At 36.9% G+C, this 20,238-nt stretch overlaps 1 protein-coding gene across 3 annotated transcripts in view; it reads right to left on the reverse strand.

The window, feature by feature from the left end:
* Positions 1 to 883: 883 nt before the first annotated feature.
* PAFAH1B2 (platelet activating factor acetylhydrolase 1b catalytic subunit 2) overlaps positions 884 to 20,238 on the reverse strand; it is a 28,974-nt gene continuing 9,619 nt past the window's right edge. For all 3 annotated transcript variants that reach the window (XM_037057545.1, XM_037057546.1, XM_037057547.1), the window contains 5 exons: positions 17,861 to 17,948; positions 10,460 to 10,549; positions 9,489 to 9,605; positions 7,671 to 7,793; positions 884 to 4,163 (listed from right to left, as the gene is read on the reverse strand). In XM_037057545.1, the coding sequence (XP_036913440.1) occupies positions 3,885 to 4,163; positions 7,671 to 7,793; positions 9,489 to 9,605; positions 10,460 to 10,549; positions 17,861 to 17,941 (690 nt within the window). In that variant the 5' untranslated portion in view covers positions 17,942 to 17,948 and the 3' untranslated portion in view covers positions 884 to 3,884. The remainder of the gene's footprint in view (positions 4,164 to 7,670; positions 7,794 to 9,488; positions 9,606 to 10,459; positions 10,550 to 17,860; positions 17,949 to 20,238) is intronic.

Genomic DNA, 20,238 nt, shown 5'->3' on the forward strand with positions numbered 1-20,238 from the left:
GGCTGCAAAAAAACCCCAAAAAACCAACAAACAAAAAACCAACAAAAACAACAAAACAAAATAAACTTTGCCATAGTCCAGGTGAGATCACCATTTCATTCCCAGGACTTTCTAATGTAAGGAAACCAGGGATGTATCTTGTCATCGACTCAGGTGAATCATAATCTAGAGCTAAAATACCCCAGGTTGAATGAGCAGTGGTGAGGGCAACAATTTTGAAGTCAAGTAAAGCTGGGGTCAAATCTCAGCACCCATTTCAACTACATGATTCACCTTGGACAAGATACAAAACCTCCCCGGGCCTCTCAGCCAACATTAAAATGGGGATGCACCTACAAGAAGTTCTTAGATGGTTGAGATGGGAAATATCCTGAGGCTTTTCTTCCTAAATGGCACAGGAACTCAGAATACTCCAAGTAATTTGAGCACTGAAGTATAAAATGGGAGCAATAATAGAGATATTCCAAAGTGTAAAAAATGAAAACAGGTGATTATTAGTGTGATAAATGGAGAAACAGTGGAAACTCGGACATTTAATGTGAATAAACTCTACATAATGAAATAAGAAAAAAGAGTCAGAAGGTCAATTTGGCTTAAGAGTTAGTGCTTTTTTTAACTTGATATTCTTTATCAATCTGAAAGATTTTGACAAATTTCCCATGTATTTACTTAGGACTCCTGATACCTGTTCATCCCACCCTACATTCCTACACTTGGTCCAAGGAGATTAACTAAAGAGGGCCAACTTGGCACATTCAGTTCCAAAAAAAGAAGAAGGATGATCTAAGTATCCAATTTGCTTGTGATAAGGTAGGAGAATAACTCACCCCTTCTTTGTCCATTGGAATTCAAACTATGATAAAGGAGGCAGAAAGACAGCAAGTTTAAATGAAATGTTCACATTTATATTGAACTATACACTAACACAGAATGAGTTCTACTAGTCAATGAAATTTTGCCAAAGTGGAATCACAAACTTCCATTGGGGAGGTCTAGTCAACTAGCAGCAGTGATCCCCAAGAAGGAACACCAAGGAGAAGCCTGGGAGACCCCACCCCAAAAAGCCTCCTTTCACGAGACCCCCAACTCACTTCTCCCACATGCACCCACATTTTCATATACTTTTAGTTTCTTCACTGCAATAAATATAAAGTTGGCAGTGCCCATATACCACAGCACAAACAATATTTCAGACTTCAGCATACAACTGTAAACAGTGGCTAGGTTTAAAGAAAAAAATGTTAGAGTTAACAATGAGACAGAATTCTTAGCAGCGGAGCATGTATTACTCCAGATTTGTTTCTGGTGGGTTCATGTTTTTGACAAAATATATAGTACAAACAGGCCCACGACAGTCTAGAGCACTATGGGCAGCAAAACAACAGGCCCTAGATCACCCCTGGCAGTATGCATCTTTCACCTGCCACATTCAATATGTGACCACACAGAAATCTTTATAGGGCCATCACCAGCTGCTACTTAATTACCCAGAATGGGTGGACAAATGAATTAAAATTTGCTGGGAGAGTAACAGAATACTACTTCTGCTAGCTGCCTGGAAATTTGGCCCCTTCATCACAATGACAAGGACATTTCACTTGGAGAGTACATTAAGTTTACATATACGTGTGTGTGTACACACACACACACACACACACACACACATTAGAGAGAGAGATTGAGAGTGAGAAATCTAAAAATTAAGCATTAAGTTCTATCACTGTAGCAAATTGGGATGTCAATGAATGAAAAACAGGTACTTTTTGCCTAAAGCAATGCAATGAAAGCTGGCAAGAAATGAAAGCAGACTCAACATCTGCACATTAGTACTGGGGCAGACTTTTATTTAAAAGGCTAGTGGTTCATATACTATTGCTCACATAGCTCTGGTGGATAGAAAATGTAATAACATCTCAGGTTTATACACATAAGCAAAGGGGCTGAAGGCCAGCACACAAAGGGCTATTTAATCCTTAAGAGAAGCTCAAAGCCTGTGCTGCTGGAGTAACCTACGGGTTTGTTTGGACCACACTCCCACCCTAACAAACAGAAGACCTGGAGAGAAAACTGTCTTTTCACACACAAAACTGTGGGTTAATTAATTATTCTTCTTAGAACTATATCCTAGCTAAGAAAAAATCAGTCTTGAAAAATTCAAGTACCTGGGCTAATAAAAATAAAATTTTAATATGGTAAATGAGTTTAGTAAACATCATGTGTATTTTCTTGTTAATGAAGACATGATACATTAAGAAAAGTTTGTGTTTTTTAAAAAAGACAAAAAACAAAACCAATAAAATTCCTAGAAAGTGACTTGACAAGGAAAAAAAAAAAACCTAACAGCCCAAGTTCTGTCCCTTTCAATCAGAAGTGGCTCATAGCACAAATCAGGACACCTCTCTGACACACAAAGCACTGCTATTTGCCTTGCAAGCAGAACATAAAATATATGCCTTAGTTATTGAACTTGAATGTTAAGCAGAATCACTGCAGAGCACATCTGGATGAATTACTTCAATATCTACCTGGTCCAGTTTAAAATATTTGTAGATCCAGTTTGTACACATTTCATAGGCACAGTGAATAATAAACCATTTTTTGTCCCATTATTTTTAAAATGGCAGTTACTGTGGTTCAGACAAACCATTAAAATTATACAGAGCTCTCTGGAAAGAAATTCTGAGATGACGATATATTAAGGAGAATCCTAAAAGTTAAATAAATCTAGTTCTTTTTTACTAAAATAGTGAGATCAAGTAGAATGTCAATTCGAAAGAACAGGCTCACTTGTCTCCCCATTAGAAAAGGCCAAGTTTTTCTGGACTGTTAGAATTTAAAAACTAAAACAATAAAAAAAAACCACCTTAAGATACTATAAAATTTAAAATAATGTCAGGCTTACGGAATGAAAAATGAGTTCTGATCCCCACCCCTGGCCCCAAAGGAAACTGCTAACAGGTCCTAAGGGAAAAACAAGCAAAACAAACCAGAACTCTGAATATGGATAGCACTATACAGACCCTATAGCACAGAATACCACGTGCAAGAATTGAGTTGCACATCAGAAAGATCATGAGAGTAACTGGCTGGGGACTCAACACTTCCAGCAACAGAGCTCGTACATCAAAAATGTTAAAAGCATGTTATGTCAACAAGGACCAAAAGAAACAGGAAAGAAAGGGTGCATGCATGGGTCTATTACAGACATAATACTCAGCAGCATAAAAATAATACCCTCCACAAACTTCCCCAAATGGGGCAAAACATATCTTTCGCTGCTAAGTCCAGAAAAGACTGAGTGGAACAAATGCACTTGGAACGACAGCACTCCCTGTATCTGAATGACAAGTATGTCCAACCTGATGCTGTGTGTGAAAACATTAAGAACACACAGAATAACAATAAAAAATGATTTTTAAAAAGAATACATATAGGAAAATAAAAACAAAAGGCTAACTTATGATCCTTAAAAATTGGGGAAAAATGTTTTAAAGCCAAGTATGTGTGATTCTGATGATTATTATGTATGACATAATCCACAGAAACAAAGGCCAAGAAGAGAAATCTTCATTCTGTTCAGTACTCAGGCTTGATGTTGTCCTAGAAAAAAGTGAAAATTCAATGACTGTGTCACACATGTAACTAAAAAGTCCCCTCTGGTTTCAAATGAATTTAAACCACCTTCCTTAACTAGTTTTTCTCCGGTGTCAAACAAACCTATGTACAGGACCAGTTTAAATCCCTCCTCCCTTTCAAACACTAGATATGAACATCCAGGAACATTCTACAATACAAAGTGCCTTAAGAAAGAGAAGGATTCTGTAGTGCCAGTGACATAACTGATCTGAGGAAGCTGGGATGCAATTAACACTGACAGGAGGCAGTCAGGCAATGGTGGTTTGTTTCTCCTCAGGTGTTTCCTCCAACAACTGCATAATCAGTTCATGGAGGGGTTTGCAGATCTTTGCGTAGCCCCCTCCTGTGAGATGCAGAAAATCAAACATGTCGTGGCAGGAGATGGCACCGTCCGAGTGTACGAAGCCCCCATCTATATCCAGGAGCTGAACATTGGCAAGCTTTGGCAGGGAAACCTTGAGGAGCTGGTTCACCTTGGCATTTTTTTGCCTCAAAGGGTTGGGCTTCTCACCTCGAGGTAACAAACCCTGGGGTAGAGCAGAGAAGAACACAAGATGAGAAGAGTCACTTGCTTTTTTCTACTTATCTGGCACTTGCTACCCCTTTGATTTCTGAAATACTGGACTAAATTGGTTTTAATAAAAGTTCTTTGACCATTCCTGCTCAGTTTCTTCATGATCCCCTTCCCCCTCCTGTCCCTGAATTGTTGGTATTCTTCAGGGTCTCCTCCTTGGCTCATTGTTCTTCCTACTCTAACACTTTGGCCCACACCTCATCCTAGAGCAGGAGTGTCAAACTCACTTTCACTGGGGGGCCACACATCAGCCTCGAGGTTGCCTGCAAAGGGCCAAATGTAATTTCAACTCCTTAACAGTTAAGGAGTTACATTTATACAGCCCTAAAATTATTTTGGCCTTTTGAAGGGAACCACAAGGCTGATGTGGCCCCTGGTGAAAATAAGTTTGACACCCCTGCTCTAGGATGATACTTCAGAACTCACACTAAACTCATCAGCTACAGAAGCAAACCTGAATGTTCCTGAGGCAGTCCCAACTTAATATGTCCAAGAGCAACTCATCACCTTCCCCCAAAGGATGCTCCTTCTACAGTCTCTGTATCAACTGGTCATTTCAACACCCAGAGTCTCTTATATAAATTATCTATTAGTCATGAAATTACTCATATTTTGCATCCTAAACATTCTCCTAACCTATTCATTTTTTCTTCTCCATTCTGACTATATATACTGCTATGGCTAGAGAACTTATCACACTATTCACACCTCAATTAATGTATAATTTCCTGACTGTTTTTTCTATGTCGAAAGACCAGTCCTTTCTATGAAGGAAAGTGTTGTCTTTTCCTTCACATAATTTTCAATATACAGCAACTAGAAAATCTAGATCAAATACACATCTGTTTATGAATGTCACATGGAACCTATACTACTACATGTAAGAAACAGAGCTGATTCTTTTTTAAAAGATTTTATTTATTTATCTTTGGAGGGGAAAGGAAGGAGGGAGGGAGAGAAATATCAATGTATGGTTGCCTCTCATGCATCCCCTGCTGGGACCTGGCCTGCAACCCAGGCATGTGCCCTGACTGGGAATGGAACCGTAGTTGTTTGGTTCAGAGGCCTGAGCTCAATCCACTGAGCTACACCAGCCAGGGCCAGAGCTGATTCTTGTTGAATCAGTAACACATATTATCTAGAAGATTAAAACAGAGATATGCTTTGAATTTGTTTTTAACTTATACGTTAATAATCTAATATAGTTTTCAGATAAATCAATGTCTTTCTATAGTAAATAAAAGCCTGGTCTTGTAAGAGCAATGTCTTATCATCTCAAACTAAAAATGGGCTTATAGACAATCAAACCTATTATAAAATTGTCAGACATCCATTTCTACTAGAATATGGTAAAAGGTCCTATTTCACAAAAACAGATTTTCTGTGGATATTCTATTAAAAGAAAAGAAAATTTTTTATGTCTAAAGTACTTGTTCATGTCTGTTTTAAATTTTTTCAGCAAAATGTTGGGGCATTTAATGCCATTTTATTATGTGATTGTATACTTCCAAGAGAATTATGACTCTGCTACCCTAGTCCACCTCCTTCTATCTTGTTAAACACCCCAAAATGTCCGAGATAAATAAGGTCATCCTAAACTCTAGTTTATATGTGACTGTTACAAGTACAAGGCTGTGCATGTAACAGTTAACATAGGAGTGACTGTCAGTGCTGACGTATCAAAGTCTGGTTGAGATACAGTGAGCAACCAAGAAGGATGGCTAGTGAATGATAAATACATGTGCTGTTCTAACTTTCATGTAATGCCACAGCAGTCAAAGACATAAAGAATGACGAAGCCTCAGGAACAGAGTACTATGCCTATTGGAACTTTCAAGCAAGAAAGAGAGAAGTAGCTTACTATATTTACATATATTTTCTTTAACATATGAATATCAAGGGTATGCCATGGGATTTCCCCCCTAAGATAATTAGTAACTGCTAAAATATTACGTTAAAAAAACAAAGAAACATATGCTCCTAATCCTTTAACTGTGTAACTATTAATTGTTGCCTTTTCCAATCATATACATACTTTCAGTAATTCTAAATAAAATATACATATTATTTAGCATTCAAATTTTTCACTTAAATACATCAAAAATTGTTTTCATAATTGTCATGATTAATGGTATTATACAAATGACTGATGCAGTCCTTCCCCATGGAACTGACTGGGTAGGTTACTGTCAGTGTTTTAGTGTTGTAAGTAGAACCACCGTATATCAAATTTAAAAGTCTAGTTCAAACAAAGAATATTCATGGAGGATTTACTCAACAACTTTCACACAACAAATATGTACTAGCAACTACTATGTACTGGGCACTGTACTTGAGAGGTGAACTCTTATCAACAATGTAATCCTTTCTGGAATAAGGCAAGATACAAGTAAATTAAATTAATGAAATACCACATATATATATTTAAAAAAAACACCGAAAGACCTGGTTCTCCAGCACCTAAAAGATAAAATGCAAACTCCTAACATGGCATACAAATCCCTACATGACCTGTCTGTGGCCTCTTTCACACCCATCTCAGTCTCAAACTTTATTCAATTCTGCCAGCACCCATATTCACTCACCCAACACACACAAACACGTATAAGCCTTTGATCATTTTCTTTTTTTGCTCTGTAATGCCTTCTTTCCTATACCCATTTGTCTGGAGACCAATTACACAGTATAATAATTCTCTCTCTATACTGCTGGGCCATCCACAAGAATGTGAGATCCTTGAGAGGGACTACGTCTTCTCATTTTCATGTATGCAGGACCGAGGACAGTTCTTTATATATAGTAATCCTCACGTTTGTGTGAATGACTATCTTCTTAACACTATCCCACTAAAGAACTGAGCACATATCAGAGTTTGCTGAAACATGCATTGTTAGCTGGGCAAAGGATATCTACAGGCAGACAGCTATTTATCTCTGAGACCATGAAGATGTACTGTTCCACCTCCACAAAGAGTAGTGCTTTCTGTTAGGGTTAAGACTATAAAGTACCTATGTTATTAGTGATGAATTTCTGATACATTAGAGAATTCAGAGATTCCAACAAATACATCACCTTTAACATATTAACAGTGGAACAGAAGACTACATCTAAGCCAATCCAAACTCAGGGCTAATAAAAAAAAAAAAGACTCAGGACTAGGAGAAGTCTCATATACGCAGTTTTTAAAATTATAAGACAGTTAAAAAAACGGAAGGCTACCTGAGACAACAAAGAGGATTTCCACTTCTAAATAAGGATGAGCAGATAAAAGTTGAACCCCACAGCTGGTCTGGGAAATGATGAGACCAGTAAGACAATGGAATAGGTCAGAAAAAAGCTCTCAGGAGTATCATAAACTGCTTCTACCTAAAGATTCTTTATATTCATGAACAATCACATTTCTAGGAGTCCTCACCTGACTGAATGATATCAAGGTCTCACCTACCCAAAGACTACATACCAATACAATGACTTTGGCCTGTGGCTGCCTAGTGTTGATAAGTTGTACGATGGCCTCAATTCCGCCTGCTACTTCTTCTGCTGTATTTTCATGGTTGTTTGTTCCTACCCAGACAACAATGACCTATAATGTAGAGGGGGAGAAAAGAGGTAAGATAAATACCCAAGAATGAAAGAACTTCTCAAATGGTACTGAGTAACTTCAACTAAGCAGCCACCTTAAAACAGTGATTCGTATCTCATATATTAGGATAAATTTCCAGAAGATTAATACTTAAGTGGCAAAATTTTAGAAGAATATGAGAATTCTTTCATCATCAAGAAATTAGAAGCTAATTTCCTAAAACCCAGAAACTATACAAAAAATAATAAATCAAGTGTCTATAAATAAAACCTAGGCATGTCAAAAAATAAAAGTAAAATCTAAGAAACAAGCGGCAAAATATTTGCTAGCTGCATCATAAAGTCTCCCTGACTACAAGTACCTTCTAAGAAAAAAAAACCCAGAAGTACCTAAAGCTGCGTAACAGGGGTAAACACACAATGGCATTCAAGGAAAAGTCTGTGGTGTGGAAGCTGGATGCAGTTTTAATATTAATAGGTTTTTCTCTCTCTTTAAAAAAAATTTTTTTAAACAATTTTATTTATTTACTTTTAGAGAAAGAACGGGAGAGAAACATCAGTGTGTGGTTGCCTCCTGCGCATTCCCACCAGGGACCTGGCCCACAACCCACGCATGTGCCCTGACTGGAATCAAACCGGCAACCCTTTGGTGCGCAGGCTGGCTTTCAATCCACTGAGCCACATCAGCCAGGCTCAGTTTTTTCTCTTAAACAAATAATTGTACAACGTGTCTGTCACCCAGAGACATGCTTCTATGACTGGACAAAGTAATTTTCCATCCTGTCACAAAGAGAGGAACAAGGATGAGTTTTTTCTGTTAGAAAGGCAAAGAGAAAATAAAACTAAAGTGGCTGTTATCAGTGTCTCAGCTTTCTTTTTTCTTTGGGGTTGAAAAAAATACATGCAGGATATTTATAATGTGAGAGGGTACTGGGTACGTATTTATGGTGAACCTTTGGTCCAATCTGCTCCAAATTTTCTTCAGAAGACTTGGAGACTTTGATTACCAATTTGTTTATATGGGTAAACAGATCCACAGTTACTTCCTGAAGTGAATCTTGGCCCTGCTCCATGGCCCACTTCTGAGTGGTTTAGCCCTCATATGGCCTGATTCAAAGAACTGCGTACCTCATTAGCAACAAATCTCTTCCTACAGCTGAAGAAGGTAATTATAACAATTACCAATAACATTCAAACAAGAAATACACTGATTTCTTAAATTAAATGTGTGTCTGGAATACTCTTAAGCAATATCATTTATTTTAATGCGGCAAGAACCAAAGAACAGTGAAATAATGCTTTAAAGAAGCAATTTTTTTACTACCAGTTTCAGACAACTTAACTATCTGAAAAAGACTCAAAATTAATGATATTCTTTTTTTTTTTAGATTTTATTTATTTATCTTAGAAGGGAAGAGAAGGAGAAGGAGAGAAATACCAATGTATGGTTGCCTCTCGTGCATCCCCTGCTGGGAACTGGCCTGCAACCCAGGCACGTGCCCTGACTGGGAACTGAACTGCAATTCTTTGGTTCGCAGGCCCGCGCTCAATCCACTGAGTTACACCAGCCAGGGCATAATGATACTCTTTAAAAAATATGTTTACTGGGAGAGGGGAGTTTAAGGAATCTAAATGGTAGTGGGAAAAAATACAAGATTAAATAAGATATCTATTTTAAAAAATATGTTTACTTTACCTTGGGTTTAATATTCTCCAGTTCTCCATTCTTTAACCTCCACAAAACATGTCTTGTTGTATCTCCCCCAATTCCAAAATTCAGTGCATGGAGTGGGGAAAAAAGCTCTCGCCATATCTAAAACAGAGAAAATTTTGATTTATTTAAGCTAAAATTAGTGGTAGATAAAGTCTGTCAAGTGCCATGTGTTTGCTGTGAGCATCTGAAATAAGTTTCCATTCTGTGCAGTCGAACACAGCACTGCCAACAGGTGCTCCGCAGTCTGAAGGCCTTTGAAGATGCCATTGTGTGACTCAGCTCTTCATGCAGCATCACACATCAACTCAAGAACCGAGTCACAAGTCCACCTGTCACCCCTTAAGCAGCAGCAGCATTAATAATCAAGTTGCCAACTCAATAAATTCTCCCTTCCCTTTATTCGGCCATTTAAAAAAATAGGGTAGAGACACAAGATGAAATTTAAGAGTGTCTGGAGCAAAAAAGAAATAAAGCAATCTTTTCTTTTAAACTTCCCTTGGAAAAAGGCAGTATCGACTTTTAAAGCCTTAAAAAATAAATTGGAACAGTCCACTACAAAAACATATAAAGTAAAAACACGGCAAAACATGAACAGTAAAAACTGAGAATCATGACTAGGACAAACATAAATAAAAGCAAATACAAATAAGAAAATGGTAAAATACAAATAAGAATTGAAAATCATGAGCAGGCCAAATATAATAAATGTAATGTGAAGCTTGGAAGCAAAGGCAAAAAAGGAGATTTAGTTCTAAACGATGTTAATATTTTTTTGTTTCATTATGCTTAGTGGCACAAAGAAGTCCATCAGGTGTATCTGATTTCCCTTATATTCTCACTTAGAGTTTTTCTACTTGTTCCATGTGTCACACAGATGTCTACAGGTTCAGCTCAAAATGAAGTCTGCATGATGAATGGATTTACATTAGTAGCCAAGAGCCACCCTACTTTACCTCATATTGCTGCAGTAACTGCACCATGGAGTCCCCCACAAATAGCACATCAGGCTCTTTGTCTTTACAGTCCAGGACAAATCTGTTGTGCTAGTTTGAAGAAGAAAGAAAAATTAGAAACTGGCATTTCTTCCCCCATGAAATCTCTTGGCCTAGATAGAACAGTTGTCCAACCAGTTACTGTATTGTTAAACACCCTATTTGGTTTGCTCCTAAAGCTGACTCCACTTGATCGGCAATAAACTGCTGGAACTTTCTTTCTACCCTTTCAATATTAATCATTCTAGTATGCTCAAGGAAATTGTAATTTTATTGAAACCAAAATAGAAAAATGTATTTAACAGGTTTTTAAAACTTATCTTTCCCTCAAGCTTTTAAAAGAAAATTTCAGCCCTGACTAGTTTGGTTCAATGGATTGAACGCTGACCTACAGACCAAAAGGTCGCAGGTTCAAATTCCAGTCTGGGCACATGCCTGGGTTGCAGGCCTGGTCCCCAGTTGGGGGAATGTGAGAGCCAACTGATCAGTGTTTCCATCCCTTCCCCGCTCTCTGAAAATAAATAAATAAAATCTTAAAAAAAATTTTTCAGATATACATGCAGAAAAATCATACAATGAATTGCATTACATGTTCCACAATCAACAATAACGTTTCCCCATATTTGTTTTATCTGTGTGTTTGCTGAACCACTTGAAGGTAAGCTGAAATCACTGTGATTCTTCACCCTTAAATATTTCAGCATGCAGCTCCTAAGGACAGTTTCCCATGAAACCACAAAACTATTGTCACATCTAAGAAAATGAACAATAATTCCATGAAATCTAACAATCAGTCCATAGTCAATCTTTCCAATTGTTCCAAGAGTTGGATTACTATCTAGCCAGTCAAGAGGATGTAATTTACTCGGCTATTTTTAATGTCTTTGAAAATGCCTGTTAACTCCAAATCTGAGATACTGGCAAACTAGGACTCAAGCCTTTTGTCTAATCCAAGTTTATAAGCAGTGGTGACTTAGTCCTGGAATGCTTCTCTTTGCTCTAAAGTACAAGATACTTTTTTAAATGAATTTTACCCATCAGTGCTTCAAATTTTTGTTCATCCCTCAAAACAAACTTACATGATGCTTTAGGCAACAGTTTTCTAACCCAGTTCTAGGGAAAGGTCTGAATCCTGCTTTTTTCCCCCTCAAACTACCCTCAATTAAGCTCTCCCTAGGGATTAAGGTAGAGAGATATTAAATATATCTGCTGATAAAACCAGTGGCAGATGACACTGTAGTGAAACTGAAAGTATAAAAACACTTCAGCTTCTCTTTCAGGGTGACAGAATTTGGGATGGCTTTTTTTTTTTCTCACGTCCATATCTTGTGTAAATATTTTTTTAAATTACTATTGTTTCAATAACTATTTTTATTTTTTATTTTTTTAAAGATTTTATTTATTTATCTTTAGAGGGGAAAGGAAAGAGAGAAGGAGAGAAGTATCAATGTGTGGTTGCCTCTCGTGAGTCCCCTCCTGGGAACTGGCCTGCAACCCAGGCATGTGCCCCGACTGGGAATCGAACCACGATCGTGTGGTTTTACAGGCGCATGCACGCTCAATCCACTGAGCTACACCAGCCAGGGCTCAATAACTATTTTTAAACTGAAGAGATACATGAGTTAGAATATAACTTCAGCTAGTAAACAGGTGCACTTTTGCATCATGTCAACTTTCTACTGCATGTACTATATATAGTACCAACTACCTTTCAATACCAATAAAATAGCTCATTTATAGCATATCATGGAATTTAGGCTCTGCTGTTGTAAAAGTTCTAGAATTCCATAATTTCTTTTAAAGTATACAAGTAGTTGTAATAAAACAAAACACCTATAATCCTACCATCTCAACTCATTAATACCTTACCATTTTCAGGTATTCTCACCAGTTTTCCACACACCCTGCCACCCCTCCCCCCACCCCATAGAAGTATAGCTACTTTTGGCACAGTGGGTTGAAAACAGAAAAATTTGTGTTCAAATTTTAGCTTCTTGCCCAATGACTTTAAGCAAATATATAATTTGATTGAGTCTCATTTTTCACATTTGCTGGCAACTGAGTTGTGAAGATGCAAGTTCTACGAAAGGAGCCCAGCTTCTGGCTGGCACCCGATAGGCACTCAATAATAGCAGCCATTATAGCTGCACTTAACATTATACTAGATGTAGTTTTCTGTGTAGCTCCGTGATTTTCAAAACCATAATTTTTAACAACCACATAATATCCTACTGGACACACCTACTGACACACATTTTTGAAGCTTTTTCCTATTGACAAGATTTGCCAGAGGCTTCTTATTTACTGTGTTGAAGAAATGTACACACAGTTTATTTTTTACATTGTGGGAATTCCTAAATCAAAAGAGATTAACATTTTCATAAGCCTTGGATATATTTCCAAATTCTTAACATAAAGGCTGTACCTATACTGACTCCAGCAATGTATCAGAGCTGGTTTTACCATACTTGCTCCTGCACTGGATGTTAATATTTTTCTCTTCCTCTCCCTCCTTTCTTTCCCCATTGTTTTAATCTGTACTTTTTGGAAACAAAAGGTTAAACACTTCCTGTCATGTTTATTGAAATACCTGCCTAGTGGTACCTTACAAATAGGTATTATAACAAAAAATATCAGTGCTTCATCTTTAATATTTACTGCAAAAAGTTCCCTCAGTCTACTGCTGAGTCTTCTTTTTTTTTGGTTAATGTTTTGATACGATTTGTATTAAATTTATCTACAGTCAAGTCTTTCAATATCACCCTTAAGAAACCTTTTATTATGGAAAACATCATACATATACAACAGAACACAATGAACCTCTATGCATCCATCATCAGCTATAACAATTAGTTAACTTATTGCCAGTATTATTTGTTACTCCCTGACCTTACCCATTCCCAGAATATTTTGAAGCAAACTGAGGATAGAGCATTTCACATATAAATATTTCAGAATGGAATGCTTAAAAAGATTTTTAAAAATATATAACCACAATACGAATTTTACTCCCCTCCAAATTAACAAATTCTTTAATGTTAATGAATAACATATCCAAATTCAATGTCACAAAATTTTTTGTTTTACATTTTTTAAAAATCAGGACCCAATTTGTCTCTTAAATCCCTTTTACTCTTTTTTAGAGAGGGGGAGGAGGAGAGGAAGAGAAATATCAATGTGCGGTTGCCTCTCAAGAGCCCCCAACTGGCAACCTGGCCGGCCATGCAGGCATGTGCCCTGACTGGGAATCAAACCTGCAGCCCTTTGGTTTGCAGTCTGGCTCTCAATCCAATGAGCCACACCAGCCAGGGCTTAAATCCTTTTGAACCTACAGCTTTCCCCTCTGTCACCATATTCCAAACTTATTTTTCCCCAAGTTATTTTTTTAAGGAATATGACTATTTGACCTATAGTCTGGACTTTGTTGTTTGTGTTCTTGAGGTGGTGGTGGTGAACCGGTTCATCTCTTTCAGGTATTTCCCGACATGTGTTAGTTAAGTCTACATTAGCGTTTCATACTTTGGCAATACTTCAAGGTTCCAGGGTAGTGTTGATTGTCACTTAAACATTATATCCTTCACTCGGCTTCTCCTAACATCTTACACAAGCATGGTACACTTGTCAAAACGAAAAAATTAACATGGTAAATACCACCAACTAAGATAGTTTATTCAAACCTCACCTAATGTTTTTTTCTGTTCCCAGAACCAGTCCAGGATATCGTGTTATATTTAGTTTACACATCTCCTTGGTCTCTTCAAAACAGGACAGTTTTTTGGTCTTTCCCTGTCTTTTATCACCTTAACCTGTTGTGGTCAGGTATTCTAGAGAATCTCCCTCAACATAGGTTTGTCTGATGTTTTCTCACGAATAGATTGATGTTATCAATTCTTTTCAGAGACTATCAGGAAGGTGATGTGCCCTTGTTTTATCAGGGGGCACATGATAGCAATATAACTTTTTACTACTAATGTTAACATCAATCACTCGGTTAAGGTAGTGTTTGCCACGGTCCTTTACTATAAAGTTATTATTTTTCTTTACATACTCTACTCTACAAGAAACACCCTAAATCCAGGCCACATTAAAGGTGTGGGGAACTAACCTTCACATCCTGGAGGGAAGGGTATCAAAACATAGGTGGTTATACATTAAAACCACTAAAGCAATTTACTGGGAAAACCTTGAGGCTAGGCAAATATACTGTTATTCTTCCTTAAAGTGTCCACTGATTTCAGTATTCATCAATTGATCTTGCCTACAGTAACTACTATATGGTGTTTTAACCATAATTTCTTTTTTAAAAAAATTTTTATTTTTATAAAGAGAAGGGAAGAACAGAAACATCAATGTAAGAAGCATTAATCAGTTGCCCCTTGTATATGCCCCAAGCAGGAATTGAACCAGCGACCTTTTGCTTTGTGAGAATGATGCCTGAACAACAGCACTACACCAGTCAGAGCTAATCATTAATCTTTTCACCCATTAAAATAATTCCTTAAGGAAGACTTGTCCCTATTTATTTATTCATCCAATCCTTTACTTAATAGAATTGGGTTCATAAATATCCACTTTATTTTTTGAATTATAAACCAACATCATCATTTATTATGTTCCTCAAATTTTCCAACTTTGTATTTCAGGTGCTCTATCAAACTGGCTCCAAATAGTCAAAATTTGTATCATCGGTGAGCCAAACCAGTATCACGCTGAGGACACATCACTTCAGTGATGTTCCTGCCATCCGTTTTTTCCCTTTCCTCTTTTGAGCACTTCCTTGCTTTCTTGCAGGACAAGATGCACCTGGCTCATCTTTTATTTTTTTATTCTAGTTGTACAATCCATCATTTCTCCAAGAAGCTCTGGTTCCTTTCAATGGAGAACTATATTTAAAAATCAACTCCTGTGTGCATATTTTAATCATAAAGTTAGTTCTGTATTATACAAGGTTTTTAAATTTTTAATATTCATACTTTTCTTCCTTGACTAATTTTTTCCAGTCACGGCTAATTATTTAAAGTCTGCTAACTAAAATAAATAAAAGCATTTGTTTTAGTTACTACTTTTAATAAAATTATAAATGACCTAATGTCCATCAGTGAAAAAAACTGGACAGATCCATTGTGGTATTTTCATACAGAGCAATGGAATACTATTTAAAAAGAGAAAAGAAATGATAGCTACACTTCTAACATGTATGATATCCTATAGAAAAACACATTTAGAAAGATACTATTTATGTAAAGTTTTAAAACATGCAAACAATACTACATATTATTTTAAAGTTTTTTATTGAGGCACTACTGGCTTAATAACAGTATGTAAGTACCAGGTATACCGCATTATAATTTGACAACTGCGCACACTAAAATGTGCTTATTACAAAGAGATTACACACATGTAAGTAGTATGGAAATATTTGGGGGAAAAAAACCCAAATTTATGATATTGGTTTGCAGGGGTGGAAAAAGAAAACGGAAAGAAACTGTGATCACTGAGAGGTATACAAGAAACAGCATTGCTATTATGAAATTTTTTTAGGGTATGTGGTAAATACATCAATGCTCACAATTTATCATAATATTTCTTTAAAGATATAAATGAGTAAGATTAAGTAAGAATAATCAAGTAGTTAATCCATATGTAAACAGGTGGAAGAAACCTAACTACCACTCAGAATAAGCTGGTTGAGAGACTGATTTTTAAACCTGGGAAGACAAAAACAGAAAGAAAAATGCTATATGACTACAAAGTATATAAATAGAAACACTAAGAATACTAAAACATGAAACTTTGGGAACTTGAAATCATAGCAATTTGTTACATCGAAGAGCTAACAGATAAAGGATAAATATAGGCTACTGTTAAGTGATAACAATTTATTAAAAGGAAGCTGAGAATATTGAAGAACATAATGTACTAAAAAAAAAAGGGAAACATATCAAGACAAAAGGACCAGCTTCAAGGGGTCCCACTTGCTAATAAACCCAGGACAGTCTGAGCTTCAAAATTACAATGGTTTATAACCCACTGAATAAAATAAGAACTTGTGGGTCCATACTATAAAAAATAAAAACTGGTTTACATTAATACCACCTTAACTAAGTAATCAAAGTTAATACAGTAGTCCTCAGATAATGTCATTTCATTCAATGCTGTTTTGTTATAATGCTGATGAACTACTGTAGGAACTTAACTCTTGTTTATATCAACTAGCGTATAGTAAAATTGGTTTCATTATATACCATTTTGTTAAAGTCACAGAACCTATTGACGATAGTAAGTGAGGACTTACTATATCATCAATGACAGAAATCAACATCGTGTGCTTTCTATGTGATGAGCTGGAGACATCATTTCACTGATATTCCTGTTGAAAATACATATTCTGAATCTTGATTATGAGGAAAAAAAATCTCAAGATTGAGGGACTGTATAAAAAATAAATGGCCCATACTATTCCCACTGTCAATGTAATAAAAAACAAAGTCTAAGAAATGTTTCAGGTTAAAGAAGATTAAAGAGATATGACAAATAAATACAATGTGTGATTAGACTTGGAAGAAAAATGACATAAAGAACATTATTGGCACAATTGGCGAAGTCAGAATATGGTTTTGAGATTAGGTAACAGTATAAGATCAGTATTAAATTTCCTGATTTTAATAACTATACTACAGTTATGTAAGAAAAAATGTCACTGTTCTTAGAAAACACTGAAATATTTAGAGGTGAAGGGGCATGAGGACTACAACTTATTCTCAAATGGTTCAGAAAAAAGCAGTATTAGGACACACACACAAATACACACAGACACAATAATCAGGCAGATGTGACAAATGTTAACTGCCAAGTGCAGATGAAGGACATAGAGATTTCTTTAAAAACTTTTTTGTAGTATTGTATAACTTTAAAAAGCTTACAAAAAGAATGCTATAGAGACATTGTTATGTCTTAAATTAAAGGGGACAATTACCATGCTTACAAAATATTCCTCAGTTTCAACATCACTTAGTGATTAGGCATGAGATTTCTAATGTTCAGTTTTTATTTACAGTAATAAATTCTTTCTTTTTAAAAAAATTTTTTTTTATTTAAAGGGAAGGAAAGGAGAGAAATATGAATGTATGGTTTTGCTTTTTGGTGCATCCCCTGCTGGGAACTGGCCCCTGCTGGGAACTGGCCTGCAACCCAGGCATGTGCCCTGACTGGGAATCGAACGGTGATCTTTTGGTTCGCAGGCTCGTATTTATAGTAATAAATTCTTGTTGACCATTAAAAACACTCCTTTGCAGCTTTGGTCAAAAAATTCTCAAAAACTGAAAAACTCATCTCATGTGAACAGTCCATGTGCACTTTTACCTGAGACATCCATCTGTCATCTCCTTGAATATCTTCTGCTGCATGTGGAATGGCTGCTGGGTTTGTGTCTCCTTGGCTCATTCTAGACCTAAAGAAAAAAATGACTGTCATGTTTCATTCATTAACAGGAATACTTATTTGTTACTGCCCACTTAAATACTACATGCCAGGTTTTAAATAAAATTTAAGTTTTGTTGTGGTTTTGCACAGAAACAAAACCACTGGACTTTATTTTCAACAGAGATGAATTCCACACAAGTGATTACGTCCCATAAATATCTAGCAACACTAAACTTCCAGGCAGGTTTGACTATCACTTGGGAACAATGCATTACGTTTAAAAAACCTGCCCCTATTATATACATCTACATTAATTTTTCATGATTATGTTTTACTGTTACTCCTAAGTGCCACAAGAAACTAGACACTTATGATTCAATGAAATCTACATTATAGCCTTTTAGGATGCTAGTTTATACACTTAAAAATTACTAGAGCAATGACTAGAATCCACCAGTTACTAACATCACACAAATAACAGTACTATGATACATATTATGATAAAATTGACCACAGGCTTTGGCTCTGGTTTTTGACTAACACTTACTAGGTATTTTTACTTTTGACAGAGTCCACTAAGGACATTTTATTAACAATGAGCCCAAATATGGCATCTGCTACTGGAGAATAACTGAAATTCAGAGAAATTATAAATTCTAATATACTAGAAAGATGAATAAGAAACTAACAATGGAGAAACACACTACAGACATTAGGTTCAAGAGATCATTTGGCAAATGCAAAAGATGATAAAAAAGAAAAATCTAGGGCTATGTGGCTTTAAAAAAAAGGAGGCTTTTTCCTTCTTTTGCCATTCTCAAATACAGTTAAGCTTTCCTGGAAAGAGTATTGCATTTTACTACTAACTATACAAACAAAGTAGCTCAATTCCAAATGATACTAGGTCTTAAAAATACCAGGCTCGACTTTCAGCCAAGATGGAAGCATAGGTAGACACATTGACTCCTAGCACAAACAAAATAAGGACAGTAACAGTTTAGAAACAAAAAACAACCAGTACCAACAGAAAACTGAACTGTATGGAAGACTGACAACCAAGGAGTTAAAGAAGAAACATTCATCCAGGCCAGTAGGAAGGGCAGAAAGGGGTCGTCGCAGCACAGCAGTGGCTGGAGGACCCCAGGCACACCAGGCAGCAGACTGTGAGTGGGGTGCAGCGGGGCCCAGCGCACAAGGCGGCTGGTGGACTGGATGGCCTCACATTCGAGTGCAGATAAACCAGGCAAAACTGGGGAGCAAGACAGACCACACAACCCAGGGTCCCAACAAGGGGAAATAAAGCTTCAAAGTACCAACTGAAAATACCTATAGGGGTTGAGGTGCTGGGAGAGACTCCCAGCTTCATAGGAGAGTTCGTTGGAGAGACCCACAGGGTCCTAGAACATACACAAACACACCCACATAGGAATCAGTACCAGAAGATCCTATGTTGCTTGTGGGAAGTGGGGGAAGTGACTAAAATCCGTCAAGAGTGGAGAAAGCGCCATTGTTCCCTCTCAAACCCCCTCCCCACATAGAGCTTCACAAACCAGCAACTGGGTTGATCCACCCTGGTGAACATCTAAGGTTCTGCCCCTCACTATGCAACAGCTGTGCTGAGACCAAAAAAAAAAAGCCCAAATGAAATAAGAGATCAAAGCTCCAGAACGAATATAACTAAGCGATGAAGAGATAGGCAACCTATCAGATGCACAGTTGAAAACACTGGTAATCAGGATGCTCATAGAATTGGTTAAATTTAGTTGCAAATTAGATGAAAAAATTAAGGCTACACTAAGTGAAATAAAGGAAAATGTACAGGGAACCAATAGTAATGGGGAGAAAACCAGGACTCACATCAATGGAGTGGACCAGAAGGAGGAAAAACATCCAATCAGAAAAGAATGAAGAAATAAGAATTCAAAAAATTGAGGAGAGGCTTAGGAACCTCCAGGACATCTTTAAACATTCCAACCTCCAAACTATAGAGGTACCAGAAGGGGAAGAGGAGGAGCAACAAGTGGAAAACTTATCTGAACAAATAAGAGAACTTCCCCAGTCTGGAAAAGGAAATAGACTTCCAGGAAATCCAGGAAGCTCAGAGAGTCCCAAAGAAGTTGGACCCAAGGAGGAACACACCAAGGCACATCATAATTACACTGCCCAAGATTAAAATGAAAGAGAGAATTCTAGAAGCAGCAAGAGATAAGGGGACAGTCACCTACAAAAGAGTTCCCATCAGACTGTCAGCAGATTTCTCAAAAGAGACCTTACAAGCAAGAAGGGGCTGGAAAGAAGTACTCCAAGTCATGAAAGGC

This window comes from Sturnira hondurensis, unplaced genomic scaffold (assembly GCF_014824575.4).
Source record: "Sturnira hondurensis isolate 20B ecotype Veracruz unplaced genomic scaffold, ASM1482457v3 Scaffold0009719, whole genome shotgun sequence".
NCBI lineage: Eukaryota > Metazoa > Chordata > Mammalia > Chiroptera > Phyllostomidae > Sturnira > Sturnira hondurensis.